At 52.2% G+C, this 24,611-nt stretch overlaps 4 protein-coding genes across 4 annotated transcripts; 3 read left to right on the forward strand and 1 right to left on the reverse strand.

Moving 5' to 3' along the window:
- The first annotated feature begins 420 nt into the window (after positions 1–420).
- On the forward strand, positions 421–3,941 carry LOC128728540 (DNA polymerase subunit gamma-1, mitochondrial). The gene is made up of 2 exons (XM_053822168.1): positions 421–3,614; positions 3,683–3,941. Exons 1-2 carry the CDS (start codon positions 421–423, stop codon positions 3,939–3,941), a joined length of 3,453 nt encoding a protein of 1,150 aa, XP_053678143.1.
- A 497-nt stretch (positions 3,942–4,438) lies between these two features.
- LOC128728542 (uncharacterized) lies at positions 4,439–6,485 on the forward strand. Its single transcript, XM_053822170.1, has 2 exons — positions 4,439–5,231; positions 5,302–6,485. Exons 1-2 carry the CDS (start codon positions 4,439–4,441, stop codon positions 6,483–6,485), a joined length of 1,977 nt encoding a protein of 658 aa, XP_053678145.1.
- A 2,920-nt stretch (positions 6,486–9,405) lies between these two features.
- Positions 9,406–15,811, reverse strand: LOC128728544 (uncharacterized). Its single transcript, XM_053822172.1, has 5 exons — positions 15,032–15,811; positions 14,215–14,800; positions 11,630–14,160; positions 11,319–11,530; positions 9,406–11,227 (listed from the first exon to the last, which is right to left on the reverse strand). The coding sequence occupies exons 1-5, from the start codon at positions 15,809–15,811 to the stop codon at positions 9,406–9,408; spliced, it is 5,931 nt and encodes a 1,976-aa protein (XP_053678147.1).
- A 2,873-nt stretch (positions 15,812–18,684) lies between these two features.
- LOC128728545 (uncharacterized) lies at positions 18,685–23,773 on the forward strand. The gene is made up of 10 exons (XM_053822173.1): positions 18,685–18,800; positions 18,969–19,203; positions 19,742–19,831; positions 20,362–20,509; positions 20,582–20,692; positions 20,785–21,017; positions 21,048–22,983; positions 23,062–23,276; positions 23,394–23,522; positions 23,630–23,773. Exons 1-10 carry the CDS (start codon positions 18,685–18,687, stop codon positions 23,771–23,773), a joined length of 3,357 nt encoding a protein of 1,118 aa, XP_053678148.1.
- The last annotated feature ends 838 nt before the right edge of the window (positions 23,774–24,611 follow it).

Genomic DNA, 24,611 nt, shown 5'->3' on the forward strand with positions numbered 1-24,611 from the left:
AGTTGTTGTGAAAACGCGCGAAGTGTTCAAAAGTTTGTTCCAACTGCTGTCAATTGAGACCATCGGCACAATGTCAAATCATTTGCAAATGATTTTTTTTTACAGCTGAATTCTTAAGTAAATGCTATGAATTCTTATAGAAATAAATTGATTTGCTATAATGTATATTTTTTACTGTCTGATCTAAATATTCACTTATATCTCAATCTAGTACAATCGAGAAAATAAAGATGTATTTTTGTTTGCTTCGTTTGTTTTGTTTTGATTCGAGTTGTCAAAATGTTGACCGTGAATGCAATTTGGATGCACCATTCAGTACCGGCAACAGCTGACAGTTATTTTAAAAACAAACAAATTATAACCTATATTATATGGCGTCAACATTAGATAATTAATTTTAAGCGCTTAAATTTCTATGCAATGCGTTCATTAATTCGCTACCGATGGTTCAGCAGTGGAGCTGCATCAGATCAAGAGATATTGCCACGTAGCTCCATTCGACGAATAAAACAACCCAGTTCAGCCAACAAACCTGCCCGCGAGAATCCACATACCAACGACCAACAGAATGGTGCACGAATGAACGAAATGAACATTCAGATGCTGTCCGCGGCGTTATACCGTCAAGTTTTTCCCAATTATCCCGTACAACCTACTTCCAGCAATCCAGCGCTAGTGCAGCCATTACGAGACGAACTGTTACGCCACGGTATTGACGTTTCCAAACCGGTGCTATTACCCGAGGTGGATTTGAAACTGCCACCGCTACGTGGTGCTAACATAGAAGACCACTTTCATTCCATTGCCGAAGAGCAGTGTGCACCTTATCGAAGGACGATCGACCAGCTTCCGGCAACAACATCACCCATCCCAACCACGTGGTTGCGAACACCCGGCTGGACGCGGTATGATCCGGTAACGGGGGAACCGTGTGCGGTTCCCTACCCCGACGAGCCTGCGCTTGTATTCGACGTGGAAGTATGTGTACGCGCAGGACAGGCTCCTGTTATGGCAACCGCAACCGGCACCAGCGGTTGTTGGTACTCCTGGACGAGTGCTTCGCTGACAACGAACATTCGTGAACGAGAACACACTGGAGAGAAGGCGCATTACCAGTTAAGGGACCTGATACCCCTTGAGCCAGATCTGGACACTAATGATGCGGGTCAATTCGAGCGGCCACGTGTCATTATCGGTCACAACGTGTCGTACGATCGGGCACGGACACGCGAACAATACTGGCTGGAACCGACGGCAGTCCGTTTCCTCGACACGATGTCCTTACACGTGTGCGTTAGCGGTATTACGAGCTACCAGCGTGCGATGTTGAAATCCAGCAAGCAACTACTCCCAGAGGACACGGACTGGAGCGAACGAAGCGCCCTCAACAACCTGGCTGATGTCTACGCACTTTACTGTGGTGGCCAGCTAACAAAAACCAAACGTGACACTTTCGTGGAAGGTTCCCTAGCGGATGTGCGGGCGGATTTCGATAGTCTAATGAGTTACTGCGCTGAAGACGTGTTAGCGACGAAAGCGGTACTCCTGCAGCTGTGGCCATTGTTCCTCGAACGGTTCCCACATCCGGCCACACTAGCCGGCATGCTTGAGATGGGCAGCGCGTATCTACCGGTAAACGGCAACTGGTCCCGGTACCTAACCGAAGCTGACCTCGCGTACGAGGATCTTGATCTGGAAGCGAAACACCTGCTGGCACAGCGAGCCGATAGTGCATGTGCTCTAGCGCACGATGCCGCCTACCGGAAGGATTTGTGGCTGTGGGATCAAGACTGGAGCGTGCAGGAGCTCAAACTAAAGGCGACCAAAACGAAGCGTCCCGTTAAGCAGCCACCGGAACGTGAACAACCAGCGGAAACCACGGAGGACAGTGAAGAGAACCGGTTGGCGGGAAAATTCGCGTATCTTTACGAGCTGGCAGATCGGTTGCCTGCGAGAAGACCCCTGCTACCTGGTTACCCGGCATGGTATCGTAATCTCTGCTCCAAACCAACCGCGGAAGGTTGGTGTCCGGGACCTGCCGGGAAGCTTGGAACCGGTATGCAGATTGCACCAAAACTGCTGTCCCTCAGTTGGGAAGGATACCCGTTACATTACGTGCGTGGTCATGGTTGGGGATTTTTGGTTCCGTACAAACACGAGCGAGATGAAAACGCAACGGACGCGGAACCGGAACTTCCGCTCGAGCAGCTAATCGCTGCCTGTCCAGTGGTGGAACTCCAGCAACCCGGTGCCACGCGGAACGAGAGTACGGAAGCCCTGCACCAACTCGCGCAACACGTTGAGCAAACGATCAGCAGGAAAGATTACTACCGAGCGGCTTCCAAACGGTCGCAAAACCGCTACACCGGTTCGGGTGTTTGGTGTAACGTCGATCTGGCCGGTTGTTGCCACTTCCTGAAGCTTCCGCACAAGGACGGCGCGGGGCATCGTGTTGGGAATCCGCTTTCGCGTGACTTCCTTGCGAAGTTCTCCGAGAACGTGCTCGCAGGTGACGGACGTGCGGCTCAACGTGTCGTTGAAATCGCCCGGATGTTGTCGTATTGGCGCAACAATCGGGACCGGATTCGTGGCCAGCTGGTTGTGTGGTACGGCACGGGAATGGGTGCGATCCTGCCGCAGGTGGTCGTGTGTGGGACGCTCACTCGCCGTGCGATGGAACCAACCTGGATGACGGCGAGTAATGCCCAACGGGAACGCATTGGATCGGAACTCCGCGCGATGGTGCAAGCTCCGGATGGGTTTCGGTTCGTCGGTGCTGATGTCGACAGTCAGGAGCTTTGGATTGCGTCCGTCCTGGGTGATGCGGATGTTGCGGAAACCCTAGCAAAACGGGGAAAGGATAGTGGCCAGCTGCACGGTGGAACACCCTTCGGTTGGATGACGCTAAGTGGCACTAAAGCGAGCCGTACGGACATGCACAGCGTCACGGCACAAGCCGTTGGGATCTCACGTGACCACGCGAAGGTGCTGAATTACGCGCGCATTTACGGTGCCGGTCAGCCATTTTCTGAGCGGCTGCTGAAGCAATTCAATCCCACGCTCACCGACGCCGAGGCACGCTCGAAAGCGGCGAAAATGTTCACCCTTACGAAGGGCCGCCGGGTGTTCCGGATGCGGGACCACGTGCGGGAACAACACGCGGGACATCCGGTGCATTCTTCCGCGTACGAAGCGCTTCGGTTAGCGCGCGTTTACAACCGTGCGGTTGGGGAGTTGTTTGAACCGCCGCGTTGGATCGGTGGTACGGAGAGTGCGATGTTTAACCGGCTTGAAGAGATCGCCGGATGTGAGCAACCGGTTACGCCCTTCCTTGGTGGTCGGTTGAGTCGAGCCCTTGAACCTCGACCGGGTGGTGAGGATCGGTTCCTTCCAACGCGCGTTAATTGGGTCGTTCAAAGCGGTGCCGTCGACTTCCTACACCTGATGCTCGTGTGCATGCGCTGGTTGATGGGTGGCCAATCCGGTGGTCGGTTACGATTCTGCTTAAGCTTCCACGATGAGGTACGCTATCTGGTGCCGGAAGTGTACGCCAATCACGCGGCATTGGCCATGCACGTGACGAATCTGCTCACACGCGCGTTTTGCGCTCATCGGTAGGTTTCTTCCGCGATGATTAACTGGCAGTTGGTTTCCTTCTAATGCTTGCTTTTTGTTGTTCCAGCGTCGGGTTCCGTGACCTACCCCAGTCGGTGGCGTTCTTTTCGTCGGTAGAGATCGACCGGGTGCTCCGGAAGGAATCCCAGCACGACTGCCGAACGCCCTCAAACCCACACGGATTGCGCGTTGGTTACGAGATCCCGGACGGTGAATCACTGGATATCTACCAAACCATAACCAAACTCGGTCCGATTGGGTGTGACATGGCCAGCTGGGAGTGGCACCGGGCGATAAAATCGAACGCAAGCGATGGAAAACCCTAGCACCTACCATTCGAACACGCTTTTACCCGCCATTCGGTGTGTCCTTGCATGCCGGTGACGAGCAAAATCAAGGTGCTGCAACGATGCAACCCACCGTGAGAAGCTTTCCCAGCTGTCGCAGGCAACTGATGGTGCCATTTCGGCTACCTAATGGCACGTCAGCACCGTCGCCGGGTGAATGACGGTCGATAGAAAGAGCGAATGTGCCTTAGTGAATAATTAAACCAACATAGACCACGAATCAACGCCCAGCTACGGACATCCTCGCCATTCCTGGGTGTTGCGAGTTGGGCACGCTGTTTGCCGACTGCATGATTGATGGGACCGCCATATTTTCGGTCGTAACGAGTATTTATTTTCTGCATACATCTAGCTAGAGATTTACGCCGGAAGGATACGTGCCTTTTCGTCCTTACCGTATCGACAAAATGCCAATCGTCGATTGGCATTCAGGGAGTCCGAAGGCACTCAGTCAAGCGAATGGATGCTAGTTCGCAATGTTCCAACGTTTTGACCGGCTCGTGGAACACACCCACACCCGACACCGGCTCCTTGCGATCCTTGCGCTGCTGTACATCTGCACTTTAGCAGGATGTGACCTAACGGACGTGCGAGACAGCTCCCAGGATGTGCAGCCGTTTGATGAGCTACTTGAAAGCGTCTTTGCAACAATCAACCGCATTGACATTGTGAATGGTTTCCACGAGGACACGCCTGGTAGAAGATCTCTCGAAAAGTTCTTCAAAAATCACACCGTTCGCTGGTACGACGTGGATTTGTCGACACTCTGCAACAGGAATCTGGAAGAAGCATGCTACCTGCCACAGAATGCGCACAAACTTCGGTCTTGGTGGGATGAGAACCAACAGGGTGGTTACGTAATTTATGGTGACATGACCATCCTAACGAAGTCCTCCTGTTTGTTTGATCCCGCCGGTACCTACCTGTTGGCGACTCACTCAACCGAGCCTGTGGAGAGAACCCAACTGCTAGAACTCCTCCAGCTCGTTTGGTTCGAACGTGGCGCATTTCGCGTGTACGTTAGGATACGTGACGCAGTGTACACGTACGATCCCTTCCAAAGAACAACCTCCGCTGAGTACGGTGTGTTGGTAGAGCTCGAGTCCTGGACACCTTTCCCCCGTGTGCCGTCGGCCGACTTTGCTGGTTATCCGCTTCGAATCGAAGTGTTCCGTTCCGTGTATAGCAACCCAATCGACGACGGACCACTCTACCACGGTGCGGATGTAACTGCTCGTGATGTCTTCTCCCGTGCGCTAAACGTCACCGGTAAGTTATCACCTTCCAGCTCACCACAGAACTCGTGACCGGGAAACTAATTCGAGCTTTCTTCCCACAGTTCTGCACGTGCCAGCAGATCGACATCTGTTCGGAGATCGGCTCCCAAATGGTAGCTTCTCTGGTGCGCTTGGCCGGCTGATCCGGCGTGAAGTCGACATCGTTTTCACGGGGTTCTTCATCAAGGATTACGCCACCCGGGACGTTGATTTTACGCCCGGTGTGTACTCGGACGCGGTTTGCTGCTTGGTGAAGAAAGCCAGCCGTATCCCGGAGGCGCTGTTACCGCTGTACATCTTTCCCGGTGATATCTGGGCGTTGCTGTGCCTGCTCGGGGTGTTTTCTGCCGGCGTTTGGTGTGCGCTACGTTGCCTTGTCTGCCGCCTCCGTCCAGGTCCGGCAGGTGGGCTTTGGTCACGCCGGCAACGGCTCGCGGTTCTTTTTAACCTCCCACGAAACCTGAGCCGTGACGCAACCACAGGGCGGTTGGTTTGGCAGCTGTACATCGACACGTTCGTGTTGCTCGTGAGCGCACCCTACCTGCGGTTCACACGTTCCGGTGTTGAGCGGCTCTTTCTCACCGGTTTGCTGCTCGTTAGCCTCATCTTCGTGTCACTGTACCAGTCCGGTTTGGCGGCCGTGTTCGTTAACCCACTGTACCACCGGGACGTCAATTCTCTCCAGCAGCTTGACGCGACCGGTATGCTGATACCGGTGAAATATCGCGGATTTCTCGACGACGTGTTTCCGGTCAACTACAGCCGGCTGATGGAATCCCTGCGTGGTCGCATGCGCCATTTACCGGCACAGGAATCGATGCTGGCGCGGGTTGCAAGGCTCGGTAACATCGCAACGGTAACCCGCCGGACGACGCTCGCACTCGACAATGCGATCTACATGACCACACGCCAGCTACACATGGTTCCGGAGTGTCCGCGGACGTACAACCTGGCGTACGTTGTCCCTCGCCGGTCGGTGTTTGGAGAATTATTCAGCCGGGTGTTGTTGCGGATGGTTGGCGGTGGTTTGGTGGACCACTGGATTGAGGAAGCGCGCTACGAGTGGACGTTGCGGGATTGGCGCGTTGTCCGGGGCATGATGGAGTCGAACTTTAAGGTCCTCACGGTGCAGGACTTGCAGTTTGCGTTTTATGTGCTCGCGATCGGGCTCGCTGTTGGTGTGGGTGCGATTGGGGTTGAGTTGGTGTGGTTTCGGTGGCCGGGGAAAACCCGTTCTGGATGGTGAAATTCCGCCAAGGGTACGATTTGGCGCCATCTTGCGTGCACCTACGCTAATAAAGCCGCGAACAGTCTTGAGAGAATAACAGCCACAAAAAAAAAGAAACAAATTGAACGCGTTTTTATTTTAATACATTTTTATTTGTCGGCTGTAATTCCGTTTCGACGATCCCATTTGATTTCATTACGCGAACTAGTAAATTCTCTGTAGTTCGGTTTGTCTTTTAATTCAGATACCTCTAAATTACGCTTTTAATCATTCTTCTACCCACTCGCTCTGTTTGAGTGTGTCGTCTTTTTCTGCATGCATATGGTACATAGGTTTTTCGCTGTAATTCTGTTCCGTATTTCTTTTGTCTTCTCTCACACGCACCCTCTCTCAAACCTCCATCTCCTTCGCCTGCGTTGACCCTTTGTCTCTATGCGTAGCTCAAAAAAGATGTGACATTTTTCACAACAAACAACGAGAAAGTGAGATATGAATATTAGGCGTATAAATATGTATATATATATATATACATGGTCACGCGCAAAACCTTCCCTCACACACGCACACGTGCTCATACTAACAATCTAATTGTGATTTAGGATAATTTCCGGCCGTTTTTGTCCTACACTTCAAATGCATCGTAGGTGTCCTTGTTGTAGTTCGTTCAAGGATACGGATCTCCGGATAATTCTGCGCCTGGCACCGTCTCGGCAGGCCGTTAGTTCAGTTCTCTTCGCATGTGCTGTGTCTGGGATGCGCTGTGTACCTTTAATTACAGTTTCAATTTGCCGTTGATTGTGGTTATCTCATATACGCCTAGCTATAGAAAAACGATAATTGATACCCTACTATCATGTCCGAGTACGATTAACCGATCGCGATGTTCTGTTTTGTGTCAATGCGCTCCAACGGAGAGTAAAACTGATGGGGAAACATCAAAAAAAAAAGCTCCTCTAAATTCCCAACCATTTACGGTTCGTTTTAACAAAAATTTAATGTTTTTTTAAGAATGGAAAAATTTGATTGTGTCACACAAACGGTGATTTTTCGTACGTCTACAATTCAGGGCAACAGTTTATGCATAAAGATGGAAAATTGCATTATGTGATAAGTTCTGTCCCTGGTGTCTCTCGCTCTTAAATTACTGCTTCTACGAAGTCGGAGCCAAAAGGAAAAAAAATCTTACTCCCCAGCGGGAGCTATCGAAGGAACGTCTTACGGAAAATTAAAGGATTATAGTAAATGAATATCGGCTCCGTTAGCCTGTGAAGTTATATTTGATAATTATAAAACGCTCACGGTGCGCAGGTGATTTTGTTGGCGCACTAAAGGATTTCCGATCTGCGTACCTAAGGATGTTCGTACTCGTTACTCTATTTGTCTCACCCTGCATAGTCAACTCTTATTCGTTTAAACATTACTCTAGTAGTTGTACAAAACAGGAAGTATTGTTCACACATGCAGTGTGTTTGTTCCAATAGATTCCATTCTAATTAACTTGTGTGGCAATGGAAATTATGCAGCTTTTTTGTTCCTCTATAACTCTAACTGTCTACTACCAATTTGTGTTGTCTATCAATAAAATCAAAAAAAAACTCACTGCGCTACGTACTTGAAAGATTCATCCTGAACTAAGCCAAATGTCTTAGGCCACATTACTTCTTCTCCACAACCGTGCTGATAGTTCTGCAGCACTTCGGTTGAAGAAGTAATGCAACTGGAGAGCACTTTGTCTGTTCCGTTGAATCTTACACACTTGCACCAATCCACACGGCTTGGTGCAACCCCGTTACTGCTACTAATCTTGAGAGCTGCTATGAAATTTATATCGATTATATGATTTAAATCTAAACGCTATGTTCGACGTTCTTAACGATAGTAAATTCCTTACAAATGTTACTGATATTAATGCTAATCTTGCATACGGTAGGTTTATATGAATTCCTGTGTACATTTAGTGTACATCCTTTTTAGCTAGAAGGGGCACTTGGCCTTCGCTTCTTTCCCCAGCCAAACTGGCTTTAGCTTGGGTCGAATAGAATGGCCATTGGATATGAATCTCCCTCATCCTCTTCTCGCTCTCGTTTCTAATATATTAACCATGCTCGGCAAAGCTCTTGCCGGCGTTTTATTGCAACCAAACTAATAATGTGCCCTAGTTCCGCGTTCGCTGGGTGAAATTCTTGCGGTCCACCGTAACCGCCGAATGGCACCCGGAAACCTATTCCAAAGAAAAGGTTCCTTACTGTAACTGATGTAAATTACTCGCGTTAAGCTGCTGCTTGGGGCTTTTGCGAACGAATGATAGCTTCGTTGCAGAACTTAAACCACACTTAACCTAAATTGTACGTAACAAAAATCATAAATAATAGTAATTGTTAGTATTGTGTCTTCAAAAATTGTACTATGTGTGTTCGAGTACAAGAGAATAAGAAGACAGTTATAAACAATAGTTGTGCTGTGCTTCTTAGAGCGTTAAAGGAAAAGCAAGCTAATCTTGGCTTAGCAGCCACGTGTGTAAGAGACTCAATCAACAAGCTATCGTTATAGCTTCGTTACCCTACTCGTCGCTTACAGACATGTCTCTTTTCCTACCTTTGCGCTAGTATCTTTGGGTAGAAGAAACAAACATACAAATTACCGAAATTATTATATGAGAAATGGAAGGAAAAAAATCGTCAAGTAACTCTACCTCTCTACTCGAGCGTTAATGAATAAGATGTGAACGCTCGAAGAGCGAAGAAAAAAAAATAACGCGTGCCTTATTTTGAACAAGACACAGCTGCAAACTACCGACGAACTAATGGTTAAGCTATCGAAAATTTGCGATCCTTCGGATCGGTGTGTAACGCAAGAAAACGTATTATTAAAGGAAGATCAATAAAGTGCGAGGGGCGCGGCTCCCCATAATTAACGAACACGGAAAACTATCGGCCACTTAACCTTCCGCCGTCAGCGGATCACGGGCGTGATGTATGCGCAGGTGCTTGTTGTGGTTCGTCTTGGTCGCGGACGTTTTTCCGCAGATATTGCACGAAAACGGTCGCTCGCCGGTGTGAATGCGCTTGTGCTCGGTGAGATAGTACTTCCGGTGGAACTGGCGCCCGCACACATCACACCGATGGCCCTTATCCAGCTCGTGTTCGCGCGTATGGCGAATCCAATTGTACTTCCGGATAAACTGCCGCCCACAGTGGTTGCACGTGTACGGCCGGATCGAACGGTGCGCGTTCACGTGCGTGACAAAGTCCGCCTCGCGCACAAACGCGCTCGGACAGTACGAGCACTGGAACGGCTTCAGCGTCGGGTTGGCGTGCGTCCACTTGTGTTGCTTCAGGTTCCAGTTCGTCGTGAACCGCTTGTTACAGATGCCGCACGCGTACGCCATCCGCTCCGTGGTGTGCGTCTCCAGATGCCGGCGCATGCTCGTCTTCGTGTACGGCTGCTGGCAAACCGTGCACGGTTCCGTCTTGTTCTCGAGCTTCGCGTACTTATCCGTGTGCGACAGCCGGATGTGGCGCGTCAGGCTGTTGCGGTGGATGAACTTCTCCCGGCAGTACGGGCAGGACTTCGGTTTCTTCTCGTGCGTTTCCTTGTGCCACTCCATCTTGGCGGCCGTGTAGAACACCTCCCCGCACAGCTGGCAAACGAACTCATCCCTCGGGAGCCCACGGTTCATGTGGTACCGCTTGCGGTGCTGCGCCAGGTTCGAAAAGCGCTTAAACATCCGGTTGCAAAGCACGCACTTGATCGGTGCCACCCCGGTATGGATGCGCATGTGCTCGATCAGCTTCTGCTTGATGACAAACTGCTTGCCGCACGTTCGGCACTGGTGCTCCTTGACGCCAAGATGGCGCTTCACGTGCAGCGTAAAGTTGCGCCACTGCTTAAAATTGCGCCCGCACGCGAAACACTCGACCGGGTGCACGAGCAGGTGCTGGTTGAACGAAATGAACCGGCTAAACTCACCTCGGCACTCGTTGCACACGTAAATGCGATAGCGTGTGGCCACGAACCGCGTAAGCTCGCCAAATTCGACCCCACTACCGGATGCCGCCATCGATGCCACGACCAGCGATTTTTCCTCAACCATTTCATCCTCCTGCAGCTCGGACGTGGTCGTCCTTGTTGAGGTTATGTTCACCACCGTCGAGCTGCTCGTCAGCGCCGAAGTGCTCGCATTGGCGTCTCTCATCGCCGGCCCGTACTTTCGCAGGATCTCCCTTCGCACCCAGAAGTAGTTCATCACCACCGCCGTTGTTAGCCGCTTCAATGGTGCACCTTCCAGGCGCTGTTGCGGCTCCTGATCGTACGGCTCAACAAGCCCATCCGAGTGCTGGCTTAAATGCAACCGGCGCTGCTTCTGCGTGCTGAACGTTAGTGGACAAACCGCGCAACTGTACGGACGCGGTCCAGCACTGCCGGATGCTTTCGGGGTTGACGCACGGTCATGCAACATATCGCGACCACCGTGCACACTGGGCACCATCGCCAGCCCGGTGGCCGTCATCCCGAAGTAGGACGTCCCGGCAACGCATGTCGTGTCCGTGTACTTCGCCTCACTCGCTTGCTGCCGACCCAGCAGATCAAGCTCCCCGAATGTGCCATCCGCCTGCTGGAATTGCGAGCACACGACGTCGAAGGACATTCTTGCGATGGCGTTCTTCATCGTGCACGCTTGCGCGTCTTCGTCCTCATCGTCCGTGTCACTATCGGCGGGTTGCCCTTGCGGTTGCTGGTGGGAACCGGACGCGAATTGACTGCACCGAAAACATGGAAGATTATGAATTGAGAAAAGTGCTAAAAAGCGCTTTAACAGGGGGGGGGGGGGGGGGGGTTGAAAACACCTACAATGCCATCCGCGGGATCACGTACTGGTTGTTGGTGGGCGCGTGTGGAGCGTTACCACCGGTGGCGTGAGGATGAAAGAGCTGGACGGCCGAATCCGCGATCGACGCGAACGGTGCCTGATTGCGGCTGCTCAAATTCCAGCACTCTTGTGCCGTCGAAAGGTCGTACGAGCTGGGATAAATCGACATATTCTCTCCGGCGGCGTACAGCTGCTGCAAAACGTGAGCGAAAGAAAAAGGCTCGTTAAAGGACATATATTTCACACACACACACACACACCCCACCAGCAGAGGGGAGGGCTTGTGGATTACCCGATTCCACGATGTCACGTCCATATCGCCGTTGCTTTCCTGCTCAGAAATTTCCCCCTTCGCGGGCATTTTCTCGTCCGTACGGATGTTAAGGCTTTCCGTCGATGGTGCCCGCTCCATGCTGGCGGAGGCGCTCGACGAAAGCGACGAACTGGTGGGGGTGGTATGACAAGAAACCCCCCCACCACCCTCGTTTGAGGTGTGGAGTGTCGTTTTGCGCGTGCTTAGATCAAGAAACAACGACGAGCTGTCATCATTCGGTACATCACACCGTTCCGTCTTCCCAATGGTGGGTGGAATCGCCGGTGCCGTCCCTTCCGTACCCTTCGGTGCACCACCAACCAGCGACCAGGACAGGGTAACACCGGGCGGTGGTTCCGTGCGTGAAACCTGTTGCTCCTCGCGCAGGAACGTCTTCAGCAGGAAGCATCCGGTGGCCGCCTGATTTGGCTGCGACGATGGGCCAGCTTCGAGGAAATCCTGCCGCAAGCTCGTCCCACCACTGACCGATCGTGTGCTGTGGTTGCTACCCTCATTCAGCGGCAACTGCTGAGTGCTTCGGGGGTACGAATTTTCACGCCGCCACGAATCTCCCGCCGGACGGATGCGCACCTTCGGCACCGGAATGGCGGGTTGGGGCAAATTGCGCGATGACGGACCCGCCTCAAGGAGATCCTTTTCTTCATCCGGCGTGACCGAGCTGGACCGTGCGATTGTTTCGGTTGGTGGAAGCGATAGCGGACCCTTCACCGAGCTCGACCGCTTCCGATCGATTTTACCCTCGCTTGCAGCATCATCCGAGGAACTGTCCACCTTTTCAACTTGCTCGCTGCTAATCGCCCGGAAACCCTCCTTCGCTAGCCGCGCCTTTGCCAGCTCGCCCAGCAACGTGCGGCGCTTGCCCGCATGCGGTGAACGGGAACGCGAGCGGGATCTTGTCGAGCGGCCACCGGCATCCTCGGCGAACTCATCGTAACCTTCGTCGTCTTCCTCATCCTCAAAGTCAGCATCATCATCCGCATACGGTCCATCGTACGGATCGTCATCTTCCTCCTCATCGTCGTACTCTTCCTCGAAATCGTCCTTTTCTTCCGGTTCCGCTTCCTCGTATTCTTCCGCCTCCTGCTCGTCGAGGAAATCGTCCGCGTTCGCTTCCGGCACGGTTACCGCCAGCGCGGCTGCCTTTTTCACCAACTCCACCGCCGCCGGTGCCGCCTCCGCTGTCAATGCCTTCGGTCTAACGTCCTGGGGACGGACAATCTCGGGCTTCACCGGATGCGATTGGTACAGCGTGTGACCGGTTTCACTTAAGTACGAAATGTTGTACCCCCCGATGTCGATTTCGGACAGCCGGCGTGAGCCGACGCTGACGTTCGTTTGAAGAATCGTGACCGAGCTTCCCGGGAGCCCGGGAAACCCCGGTGGTGGCACCGCACTGTAAGCCAACCCCGGGATTGGCTTGTGAAAACCCAGCTGCGCGTGCTCTTGCTTGATTAGTGTCTGCAGCGGAAGGTTTCCGCTCATCAGCACCCCTTTCACGTCCTGCACCGTGTACGGGAGGCCCGTTTTCGACTCATTATCCGCACCGGCTTCGTGGCGATTGGCATCGTGGCGATTGGCATCCGTTTTTTGAATTACGGCCGTCGTCGTAACGTTCGCCGGTTGTTCTGCCGGCGCCATCGCGCTGCTCGGTGACACCACGGTCAGTGACACGATTGGTGTGGCGCACTCGTCGTCCGCGTGGGTCGTACCTGTTGCACCCGGTGCCGTTTGGGCGGCCGCATTATCGAGCGGTCGGCGGAGCTTAACGGAGAGCTTTTTCGGTTGCCGAAAGCACGCTTTTTTCGGCTGGCGTCCGGTGATGGTGTCACCACCAGGCGAAAGGCCACTCGTACCGGCATCATTCGGTGACAGCTCGTCAAACGTCACCGCAGCGCTTCGGCCCATTTTCATCGGCTGTCCTTTACCCTGCGATGCCGTATTGTCCGATCCGGCAGTCAGGGGCAGTTCGGTGTGAAGCGGCGTGCCCGGCTTTTTGTCTTCGACTGGAAAAAACAACGCTTTATCGTTCGGTTTGGCCTGTTTCGGGGTACCGGACACATGCCCGGTGGCACTGATGGTAGTGTGGGGGTGATGGCCAGCAACATCCGACGCATTTGCGAGACGCTGCGAACCGATAACCGCCTGTCCAGACGGTGATTGTGGAGTCAACCGGATGACGCTGGTCATCATTGCACTGCTTCCGGAACCACCCGCTGATGAGGATGGCCGCTTTGGTGGAGCCCCTACCGGCCCCTGGACGGTCATCGTCGTTGTCCCGGGTACTGGCAGCTTTTCCGGCAAGATTTCAACCTTCGAATCCGATATATAATACCGTGTGCGCTTAAGTGACTGTTCGTACAACGCTTCATGCTCTTGTTGCATCGGCTGCATCAATTGCATCGGTTGCATCGGTGGCATCACCTGCAATTCGGCTTCCTCCATGCCCTGCTCGTATGTGGCACAAACTGGCACACCCGCTAACGGTTGTCCTGTCGGAGCGGATGCGAAAACCGAATTCGGCTGGTGGTCAGGGACACCCTCACCACACACCCCCACATACTCTGGCTTTACCATCGGCAGGAGAATCCGATTCGATGCATTCTGAGCGTATGCTGCCGCGCGAACTGTAGAGGAACCCGGAATTATGGTCGTTTTATCGCCAAGAATCGACATCTCACCGGCCTCGAGTTGCATAAGAATTTTGGGGAATCCCTTCGTGCCATCCTGAAGCTTGACATTACTCAACACCTTCACATCGTTCGGCTTCGGTGTGGAGGTGGCACTGGCATTGACCACCGGTTGAAGGTTAGTATTCGCCTGCTCGTACATGGGTTTCTGAGTGGTGTACGCAATCGGGTGCACCTGACGGCTCGGTTGCATTCTTGAGTTGAGCAAGCCATCGTGCAGCGTATCACCGAAGGTTGCGGACAGCTGAGCTGGTTGCGGGATGTGCGTGGTCAATCGATTCACCTGATCGTATGGCCGGTGCGGTGGAGTTGCGTAATGTTTAAACGCGGACGTCGATGGTTCGTTGTAGCTTGGCTTAGCCGAGGACGCTTGCCCGGCCACGCTTGTGGGGACGACCGGCGGTAGCAGGGTGGCAGTTGTATGGGTCGAAAGCTGGATTTTCTGTGGCGCATGACCAACCATCGATGCGAGGTTATCAACCGCTGAAGTGCGCGTAAAATGCTGCTGTTGTTGCACCGGTTGCACCTGATGTTGCTGCTGTTGCGGATGAACCTGCTGCTGAATCTGCTGCTGTTGTGGCTGAATCTGCTGCTGTTGTGGCTGAATCTGCTGCTGTTGTGGCTGAATCTGCTGCTGCTGCTGCGGCTGAATCTGCTGCTGTTGCGGCTGAACCTGCTGCTGTTGCGGTGGAACCTGCTGTAGCTGATACTGTTGCGGTTCCTGCTGGATTTGCGTCATCTGATTAGTAACCGAGGACGTTATGGCGGTGCTGTACGGAGGCGGTGGTCCAGAGTACAGTTCGTTGGTGTAACGCGGATACACGGTGGTGGAGGTAGACGCACCCGCCCCCGCACCCGTTGTGGTTACCGTAACCGTCGCTAGCTCGGTGTGTACACCGGAAATAGGTCCACTACTGGATGTAGCGCCCACCAGCTGACTTGGTGCTGATGCTGCTGGCTGTTGAACTACCGGTGCCGCTGATGGAGGCATCGTAGAAGGCAGCTGGACAGCTTCCCGCTTTACAAACGTTACGTTATTCAACTGATAGCTTGGCTGCCCGTTTACATTGATCGTCCGCAGCAGCGCGAGCTGGGACGATGTGCCGGGTGCTGCTTGCACCGTGTTGGATGTGGTCAAGACGGCAGGATCCACGATCACGGCTTGCGCTGTCTGGGTGTCGTAGATCCGCAAGCTTGTGTCCCCGGTTCCGGTGGCCGCGGTCGTTCCCCGGTCGGTGGAACGCACTGACGACTGAACTGGCGCTTCGTACGAGTCCGCTTCCTCCATATCCAGCTCGTTGTACCCCATGGCACATTCCGACATCGCACCCTGCCGCATCGACATCGTCACCAGCGCCTTGATGACCTTCTCCTTCGGGTGCGTGTCCAGGTGCTCGGCCAAATTCATGCCGGACCGGAGGTAGAGCGTGCAAACGGGACATTCGACCTCCATTTTTACTGGCTGTTTTGTACGTTTTTTTTATTTCACTACTCGGAACACCTCTCGATACGGGACCGGGCAAAACCCGCCTGCCGGGAGAGCAAATCGCCGGCCCTCTTCTCCGCCCGGTCCGAAGTTTAATCGGGGGTTTTTATTTTAAGTAAATTTTTCTTTTGAATTTATGAAAACGCAATGATCAGCTGCGATTGCAGCTGACTTGCTGCGTAGCTAACACGCTCTCCCCCGGGTGTTCAATCGCGCGTGGGATGTTTGTGGTTCTACCGGAAATTGATGTAAAAAATGGGGGAGTTGCCTCCCCCCAACTCCCCCTCAATCCTCACTACAGCCTCGAGTTCTCTCTCTCTCTCTCTCCCACCACCTGGTGCGCTCTTTGAAGAAGATCTGTACAATATTTTTCGTTATCTCGTTCACTTAAATCACACCGAAACAGCGTCCGTCCGGGAGTTGAACTCTTCTGTCACGCCTTCACAAACCGGCAGGCGAGCTGAAATGAAACGGAAAAAAAAACCAACATCAATAAGTATATCTTTCAAGAAGGGCCAAGGCGAAAGTTGAGCGAAAGAAGAAAAAAAACCCTAGCTCCCATTTTGCACCAGCCATATATCCGCGAATCGAGCAAAAAAACCCTTCGACATCCGATATCGCTTGCTTGTGAGGTCTTGTCCCCCCCACGAACCAAGTGGAACAAGACCGAACACGCACGTACACGCACACACTGACAGTTTGCGAGAAGAGTGCAGCCCATCTTCTCGGGGCTTCTTTTCGAAACGTCGCAAAACATGGCCGCCGCTGTCTGTGCGAGCTCATTTTCTGCGAACCATAACCCATTTCTGCGACAGAGTTCAAAGCCAGTCTCCGGTCACAAACCAATAATTATCAAATGCATTCACACAGGCCACATTCACCACACACACACATATGCTCCTGGCTTGGATCGGTGGTGCATCTATCACTAGCTCTTTTGTAATGCCCCCGCACGCACACACGCGCGCACGTTCGCAAGCATCAAAGCGGAATGTGCAAACCCAGACGCAACTGTGTTCTTTTTTGTCTTCGTTCGCTTTTGAAACAGAAAGAAGAGAGAAAAAGAAAAGAAACGCGAATAACTTCTCGGCGGTTAGCGATGCTTTCACAGGCAGCGACACTGTTGCAACATGGCGGCGGCAAGTGCAGACTTCCGTTTGTTCGCGTTCCGATGCAGCACTGCCAGAGGCGCTTATAGCTTATGAGACTTACCGCCCTGGACCGCTTGGGTCTGGCTGGATAACGAGTGTGCTCGCTTGGCAACGTATTTTCATCTACCTGGACGGAGCTTGTACGAACATGCACCACATCTACCTTCGACGGTTCGGTTTGGTTTGACGTTTGACAGACGCTACCGCTCACGAGTTGACCGGTGATAATGGTTGCGCCTTTCGATGCGAAGGTTGCTTGTTGCGGAAGCTTTTTTTTTTCTCTTTTGGTTCTTTTTCTCAAGAAATCTACCCTCACGGCACACACTCACACCAGCCGGAGCTGAAACGCGTTTTAGTGGGCGATAGCTGCCGGACCCTCTCTACCGACACATTCGTTAACAAAGGGCGATTGTTATTGTCAACGGTTTTTTGGAAGCAGCGGCCATCTTTGAATACCAATTCAAAAGCACACCAAGCTCCGCATACCGCTGTTTCCGGAAGCGTAGTGTCATGCAATGGCTTCCGCCTTAGAAAAGCTTGGACTTACATTTGATGCGATTTTTGCTCGTTCGCCCCCGGAATTCTCTATCGCTAATATTTTATTTCAACAGCTAAGGGCCCTACTGCAATGGCCTCCAAGCAAGAACTGTGGCATGGCCGTGCATTCCCTTCTCGCTCGCGCGATCGCACTGGCTCTCTCTGTGGAGCGTCATGTGTGCTCTTTCACACCAACGCCAAGCTGTAACAACACGCTCGCTCAGGCGCTGCCGAAATTTTGCTTGTTTCGCTCAACTGTACGCCATTTCAGTGGAAACCCATAATCGATCGCTCGGATTTCTAACCCCAAGCGTGTGACTAAACCTATGCTAACGAACACCACGCAATGTATTTCACTTCGTTTTCACTTAAAATGCTATCGAAAAAGAGAATTTTGCTCAATTTACGCACCGTGAACCCTAGTTAGGTGACCACCTTTCTCCAGTGAAACTTGGACTGAGGAATTCATCACCGCCGTTGGCAGCAGGTAAAGATTGCTTTATGGCTTGCAGTGCTGCCAATGTGGTTGACAGAAATTCTGCTCGATTTATTTTCATGCTCCTACGAACGATAAGTTTGACTTTATAGCGGACTTTTAGTTGGACTACTGAATAAATCAGCGCGCGTAGGTTGAAATGCGTGCTACACATTAAATTAGCAAAAAATCAACTACTTATCAAACACGTGTTTACGTTTGCACGAGGCGTTCGTACAAATTTTGGTTTTGCTTTTCGAGTGTGAAAATCAAGCAATCTTGCTCGTATTGCATACATGAGTGTCGAGCAGATGTAGAATTATTTTTTTATTTATTCGGGGTTGATAATTTCTTATCAGCTTAAATTTTTCCTCTTACGAAATGTCCCTAAAAAAATGAATTTTATTGCATTCAAAATGGTGCACTTAAAGATGCAATCTCGACATCGCTTGATATAAACATGGCAAAAATCTAGCAGCCGTCGTCGTTTCCCAGCTGTCAATATGTGGTATGAAAAATTTTGACTATGGCCTGATCGCTATCGCTTCGTGTACAGAATCTACCATAAAAAACCAACAACTGCATAGAGTGGTCGCAGCACAACGGAACAGAAGTGAGGTCGAAAATTTGCTGCGATAACCCCAAAATCTCCTTGCCGTCGTTGCGTTCCCTATAGAATGGCCAGCGGAAGTGAGAGCTCGGATGAATTTTATGATGCACTAGAGGATAACGTCGCGGTTCGAACGTCTCCCGCAGCCAGCGGCAGCAACAGTGGCAGCAGCAGCGCCAGCAAGTAGGATGATCTTTAATTCCATTTTCCGATTGCCGTATCACGGATGCGCGCCCCATTTCCGCCTTCATACGTACGCCTCTCGGCGCGGCTCGCTCCGTCTGCCCGAGTGCACCTTCGAATGTTTTTTAATGGTGCCTCATTCTCACGTCATTTCTCACCGTCTCGTAGAAAACGTTCTAGCAAAGCAAATGAAATCATTCACCCCGCACGAAACCACATCACGGGAGCCACAATAAGCAATGCGCTGGCGTACGCAGAGCTCCTCTCGATGGAGCAACAGCACCGAACCGGGAAAGGACATCCTGGCGCCGATGCCTGCTCGCAGAAAGGACCCCCAAAGGCGACCTCGAAGGGCACCACATCGTCCTCGTTTGCCGATCAACCGTCTAAGGATCCAAAATCGGTACGTGTTTCGTTTGCTATGTTTTCCCATTCACAACCTCGTGTCCTGCTCAAATCGAGTGGTTTTGTGTTTTTCTCGTTCTCGTATCTTGGTGGCATGCCTTATCCCTTTGGTACTAATACTCAAATACGCCCAAGTGGCCATGTAGTGTATCCCTATAACCCCAGCTCGCTTTCTAACATCCTTTCTGCCGCTAGCGTGTATGCCTAGTTTGATTTCCCGTTTTTTGTTTTGCGTGTTAATGTTTGCCTACAATTCACTCCATCGATCCACGAAGGGTTTCGCGAAGGGTTTATGCAATGCTTAAAGAATGTATGCGCCACCCCCCAGGGGGCGCAACGACATCCGAAAAATGGTTAATCGTGAGTATTATGCGACGAGTCAACGATGTCCTGCCAACAATCAGATGCTACGATCAACCACCAACCCGAGAAGGCGTGTTGTTTCCTCCTTTCGCTTCCGTAATACTAGACTTTCGCTTCAATAACGTGCGTTATCCGTTACCGTTTTTCTATTTGTTTTCGTTTCTTTACCGTAGCATCGTAGTCAGCGATTTCACGAGTTGCGCCAAAGCATGCAAAACGACGAAGACGAAAATTCGGGAAATATACTGACCCCTGATTCGCAGGTATTATAACCCACCGTTGCAATCGAACCCATTCATCCTATTTTTTCTGCCACAGAATTCGCTCGAATAAACGCCCGAAACCGTTCCGTGTCCTTTCCGTCTTTTCCGGGCCGGTTTCGTTGCGCGGTAGAGACCATTTTATTCCCGTTTTTCCTTTTTCCCTTACGTGTGTAATTTGATTGTAATTCTTGTTTGTAAAACCGTCGGGGATCGGGGTCTGGTTGTGTAAGGATTGATAGAATTGTGTCCTTTATTTGTTTCACTCTACGTTAAATCGATCGCTATTACACCCGACCGTAGCGTACTTAGTAGCGTTAACCTTTTCGTTAGATATTTCTTTGCTAGATAAGAGCGATGTTTCTGTTTCTCAATGTTCAGAACCCTCGATCTAGTGCCATCAGTAGCGCAGATAGGATGGTGCATTAATTTGGGCGTTTTTCCACGTGTTTTGCGCACCGCTGTTCAAACTTATTTGCGTGTGTTAATTTGTTTTCCCGCCAATGCACGACACGTGTGCTACGGAATTGCAGAATAGCTCCGTCGAGGGTGTGTACATAGCAGCGAGCCGATCGAATTATCCTTTTCGCGTGATTGAGAGCGATGTTGCCAGCATTCACAGTATTTCCTCGCTCGGAATCGTTGGGCGAATAATGGCCGGTGGTAGCATCGACACGAGCGGTAAGTAAGCGAGGTTTTATTCCACCTGCTCCTGATCTCACACATGTCCTTTTTCGCCTCCCCCCCAAACAGCACACAGTATGGGTAAGGATTCGTCCACCGGAAAGCAGCTGCCAGCGGTTAAGCAGCAGGCCAGCAAAAAGCAAAACCCCACCGGGACAGGCTCGAAGGCTTCCGGTTCAGGTAGCACCCTACCCTTCCCGGCCCCGAAACGCCGGCGGAATATGTTACACGTGCACGTGGCTAACGATTTTTACCGTGTGTCGCGTTTGCAGATCCGGACGTGATCACCAGCACAAAGCACATGGCCCACTCGAAAACCACCGATGTGGCCTTTGCCGTCCCTGCGGTCGTCCCCGAGCGACCGGTGGCACCGCCACGGCGGAAGAAAAAAACTCGCAAACTCTCGAGCAGCTCCTCCGAGCAGTTCAACATGAACGAAGGCCTTAAGCTACCACCAACGGATAGTTCCTCGAGTGAGGTGTTGCTGGTGAAACTACCATCGGTGGTTGGGAGCAGCTCCACCAGCACAGGGCAGGCGGATGGAACCCTAACCAAGCATAGCAGCAGTACCGGAAGTAATGGGATGAGCAGTGCGAGTGGTTCTGATGTCACGACGACCGGGGCGGACAGTTGCAGTGGTCAGACACTGCCTTCGCCGGCTACGCTCGAGTCCATCACCCGGGAGATTGAGAGCTCGTTCGAGGTGGCCAGTAACGTGGCGAACCTCGGTGGACCGGGTGGCGTTTCACCGGTTGCTGGTGTCCTGAGCAACGGGCAGGGTGGAGGAGGTTCGTTAACCCGGATCGCACACCAACCGAAATGTACCCACGTAAGCCCGACGGGAAGCTTGAAGAGCATCTCGGCACCCTCCCACGTGAGCTGGACGGATAACGCGCAAGGACTAAACATCTACAAGGTGACAAAGGGCCAGTACGTGGTGAAACCGACGGATGGAGCGTTTAACAAAGCCGAAGGACCGTCACGGGATGAGATCGCGCGTGTCGAGCGTATCCACCGGGAGTTTTTCCCCCGGAACGTAGGCGGCATGACCGGGCCCGGTTCGGTGATCGGTGGCATCGGCAGCCACCGGAAGAACTACTCCATCACCGGTACGAACAGCCTCGAGGGTGGGATGCGCGGGAGTCTCGTAGCGAAGCAGCTGCACCTGCGCGAACGCCGCAAATCCGCCGGCGACGAGGAGCAGTTCAAGCAGATGAACATGTTCGTGCGAACGCGCACCAACTCCGGCAAGCAGCTGACGGACATGGAGATCCTCGAGCAGGTGCCGGTGAAGAACCTGGACACGGGCGAGAACTTCCCGCTGTCGGCGGTGGAGGAAAAGCTCCCGCAATGCATCAACCCGCTGTCGCTGCACATCATGCGCCTGACCAGCCACATCCCGGAGACGGACGAGGAGTCGGTTGGACCACAACCGGACTCGGACTCGATCCAGCCCGGGTACGAGGAGGAGCTTGAAGCGGAGGGTCTCGAGGGTGGCCGGTTGAAGCGCAAAACGGCCAAGCTGAAGCGGTTCTTCCGCTCGACGGCAAAGAAAACGGTCAGCAAAGCGAAATCGATCGCGTCGGAAGTGTCGCACGCGCGGCACAAGGAAGACGTGGCGGACATTCAGGACGTGAGCAATCCGGAGCAGAACATTAAGATCAAGGCGTCGAGCACGAATAAGGGGCCGTACGATTTCGCTAAACTGCAGCACGTGCAGGACCTTTCCGGCGAGCACACGGTCGCGGTTTGGTGCATGAAGTTTAGCAGCTGTGGCCGACTCCTTGCAACCGCCGGGCAGGATCGGGTGCTGTGCATTTGGGTGCTGAAGGACGCGTACCTCTTCTTTCAGACGATGCGCACGAAGTACAACGCCGACCAGAAGTCCTCCCCGACGCCCTCGGAGGAAGCGCTAAATGCGACCCTCAACTCGTCGCTCATTTCGTCCGACGAAGCGGCCAGCTTCGTGCCACCGGATGATGCGTCCCCGGGACCGTTTATGCCGCGCGCGTTCTGCACGTACACCGGCCACACGTCCGATCTGCTGGACGTGTCCTGGTCGAAGAACTACTTCATCCTGTCAAGCTCGATGGACAAAACCGTCCGGTTGTGGCATATCTCCCGGCGGGAGTGCTTGTGCTGCTTCCAGCACATCGACTTTGTGACGGCGATCGCGTTCCACCCGCGTGACGATCGCTTCTTCCTGAGCGGCAGCCTGGATGGGAAGCTGCGCCTGTGGAACATCCCGGAGAAGAAGGTCGCGTTGTGGAACGAGGTGGACGGCCAGACAAAGCTCATTACGGCGGCAAACTTTTGTGCGAATGGGAAGTTTGCGGTCGTCGGAACGTACGATGGGCGGTGCATCTTTTACAACACCGAGCAGCTGAAGTACCACACGCAAATTCACGTCCGCTCGACCCGCGGCCGGAACGCAATTGGGCGGAAAATTAGCGGCATTGAGCCGATGCCAGGTAGGGCGTTGTGGGTGAGGTTCCACCGCGTGTTGACCCCGTTTGGCGCTAACTCGTTGCTCCACGTTGCGTTCACAGGGGAGGACAAAATTCTAGTGACATCCAACGACAGCCGCATCCGCTTGTACGACTTGCGGGATCTGAACCTGAGCTGTAAGTACAAGGGCTACTTTAACTCTTCCTCCCAAATTAAGGCGTCTTTCAGCCACGACGGCAAGTACATCATATCTGGGTCCGAAAATCAGTGTATATACATCTGGAAGACGCACCACGAGTACACCAAGCTCAGCTCTGTAAGTGAATCAACGCGCATGCGCGTCATACTCTCGAAGTTCTCGAAGTTGTCGATGTTCTCGAAGCTAACGAAGGATTTACCGTTTTTTAACACGCTCGACACTGGAATACTGCAGGTTCGCCGCGATCGTAGCGACTTCTGGGAAGGTATCAAGGCGCACAATGCCACCGTGACGTGTGCCATCTTTGCTCCTAAGCCCGAAGCCATCATCGTACCGGAACCGGACGAGGCCAACTCCTCCGACGTAACCTAGCTTTTTCCTCCACGCTCCATGAGCCAATGGGCTCCTTGCTCCTCATCATCAGCTCACTTTGCTCTCTCTCTCTCTCTCCTTTTTTGAATCCTTTCCAGATGACCATCAACCAGTCGTTTGTGGAGCAGGCCTGCCGAAGCCACGTCATGGTGAGCGCCGATTACACCGGCTGCATTAAGGTGTTCATCAACAAGACGAAACCGAAGCACAGCAGCCTGCCGTATACGGCGATAGCGGATTAAAACCGGTGAATGGGTACGGCCGGAGAGCGGTGATGGCGAGAGGATTGTGATTGAATAGGTATTTAGGGGTGCGGTTCTTTTTTGTTTCGCGTTTCTGTACAGCAATACCAAGGTACATAGACAATAGCTAGGGAGGGGGCTGTTGCTGGAGTTAGGTGTTTGAAGTTGGATGGGCGGAAAATGTTAGGAGAACGCAAAGCGCTTAGTCAGATTCGAAGCTTACTCGGAGGGTCTTCCGGAATGGTTCGAACACGCACTGCAGAGTGATATGGGCAGCTGTTAAATGCTGGCTACCGTGCGGTTATTGCAGCATAATTTTTTTTTAGAAATTCTGTTTCGATGTGCTCGACCCGTTGCAGTTTCTATTTCTATTTATATTGAATATTTTTTTTTATTTTATGCATAGCTTTACAAAACAATAGCTGGCTTTTACTGCCATAAGGTTTGTTTCGTGCAATTTTACACTAAATTATTTGCGAAGCTACTAAACGGACTCTTGAGTCGTCGATTAGCTTGGACTTTTGGATTGCAAGTAGCTGATTTTGTCTGAAAAAAGGCGGGTTACGTTGCATTAAAATTAAATTTTTGTTAGCAAGCGTAAAGCTGAAGCTTTTAGAAGAAAAATCATTAAATTATGTTCATTTATATCAACTAAGTCATCCTCGTTTCGGTTTCATGTTTATCGTTTTACAATGTACAAGATTGCTTGTTTTAATGCGTCCCGAATGTTTCCTGTACTATTTTTACTGTGTTTAAATTAAAACGTTGTATTTTCGAAACCACTCTGTTGAGGAAGAAACAAAGTGCTAGCGCAGGGAGTGCTGCGATGAGATTACGA

This window comes from Anopheles nili, chromosome X (assembly GCF_943737925.1).
Source record: "Anopheles nili chromosome X, idAnoNiliSN_F5_01, whole genome shotgun sequence".
Classification (NCBI taxonomy): Eukaryota; Metazoa; Arthropoda; class Insecta; order Diptera; family Culicidae; genus Anopheles; species Anopheles nili.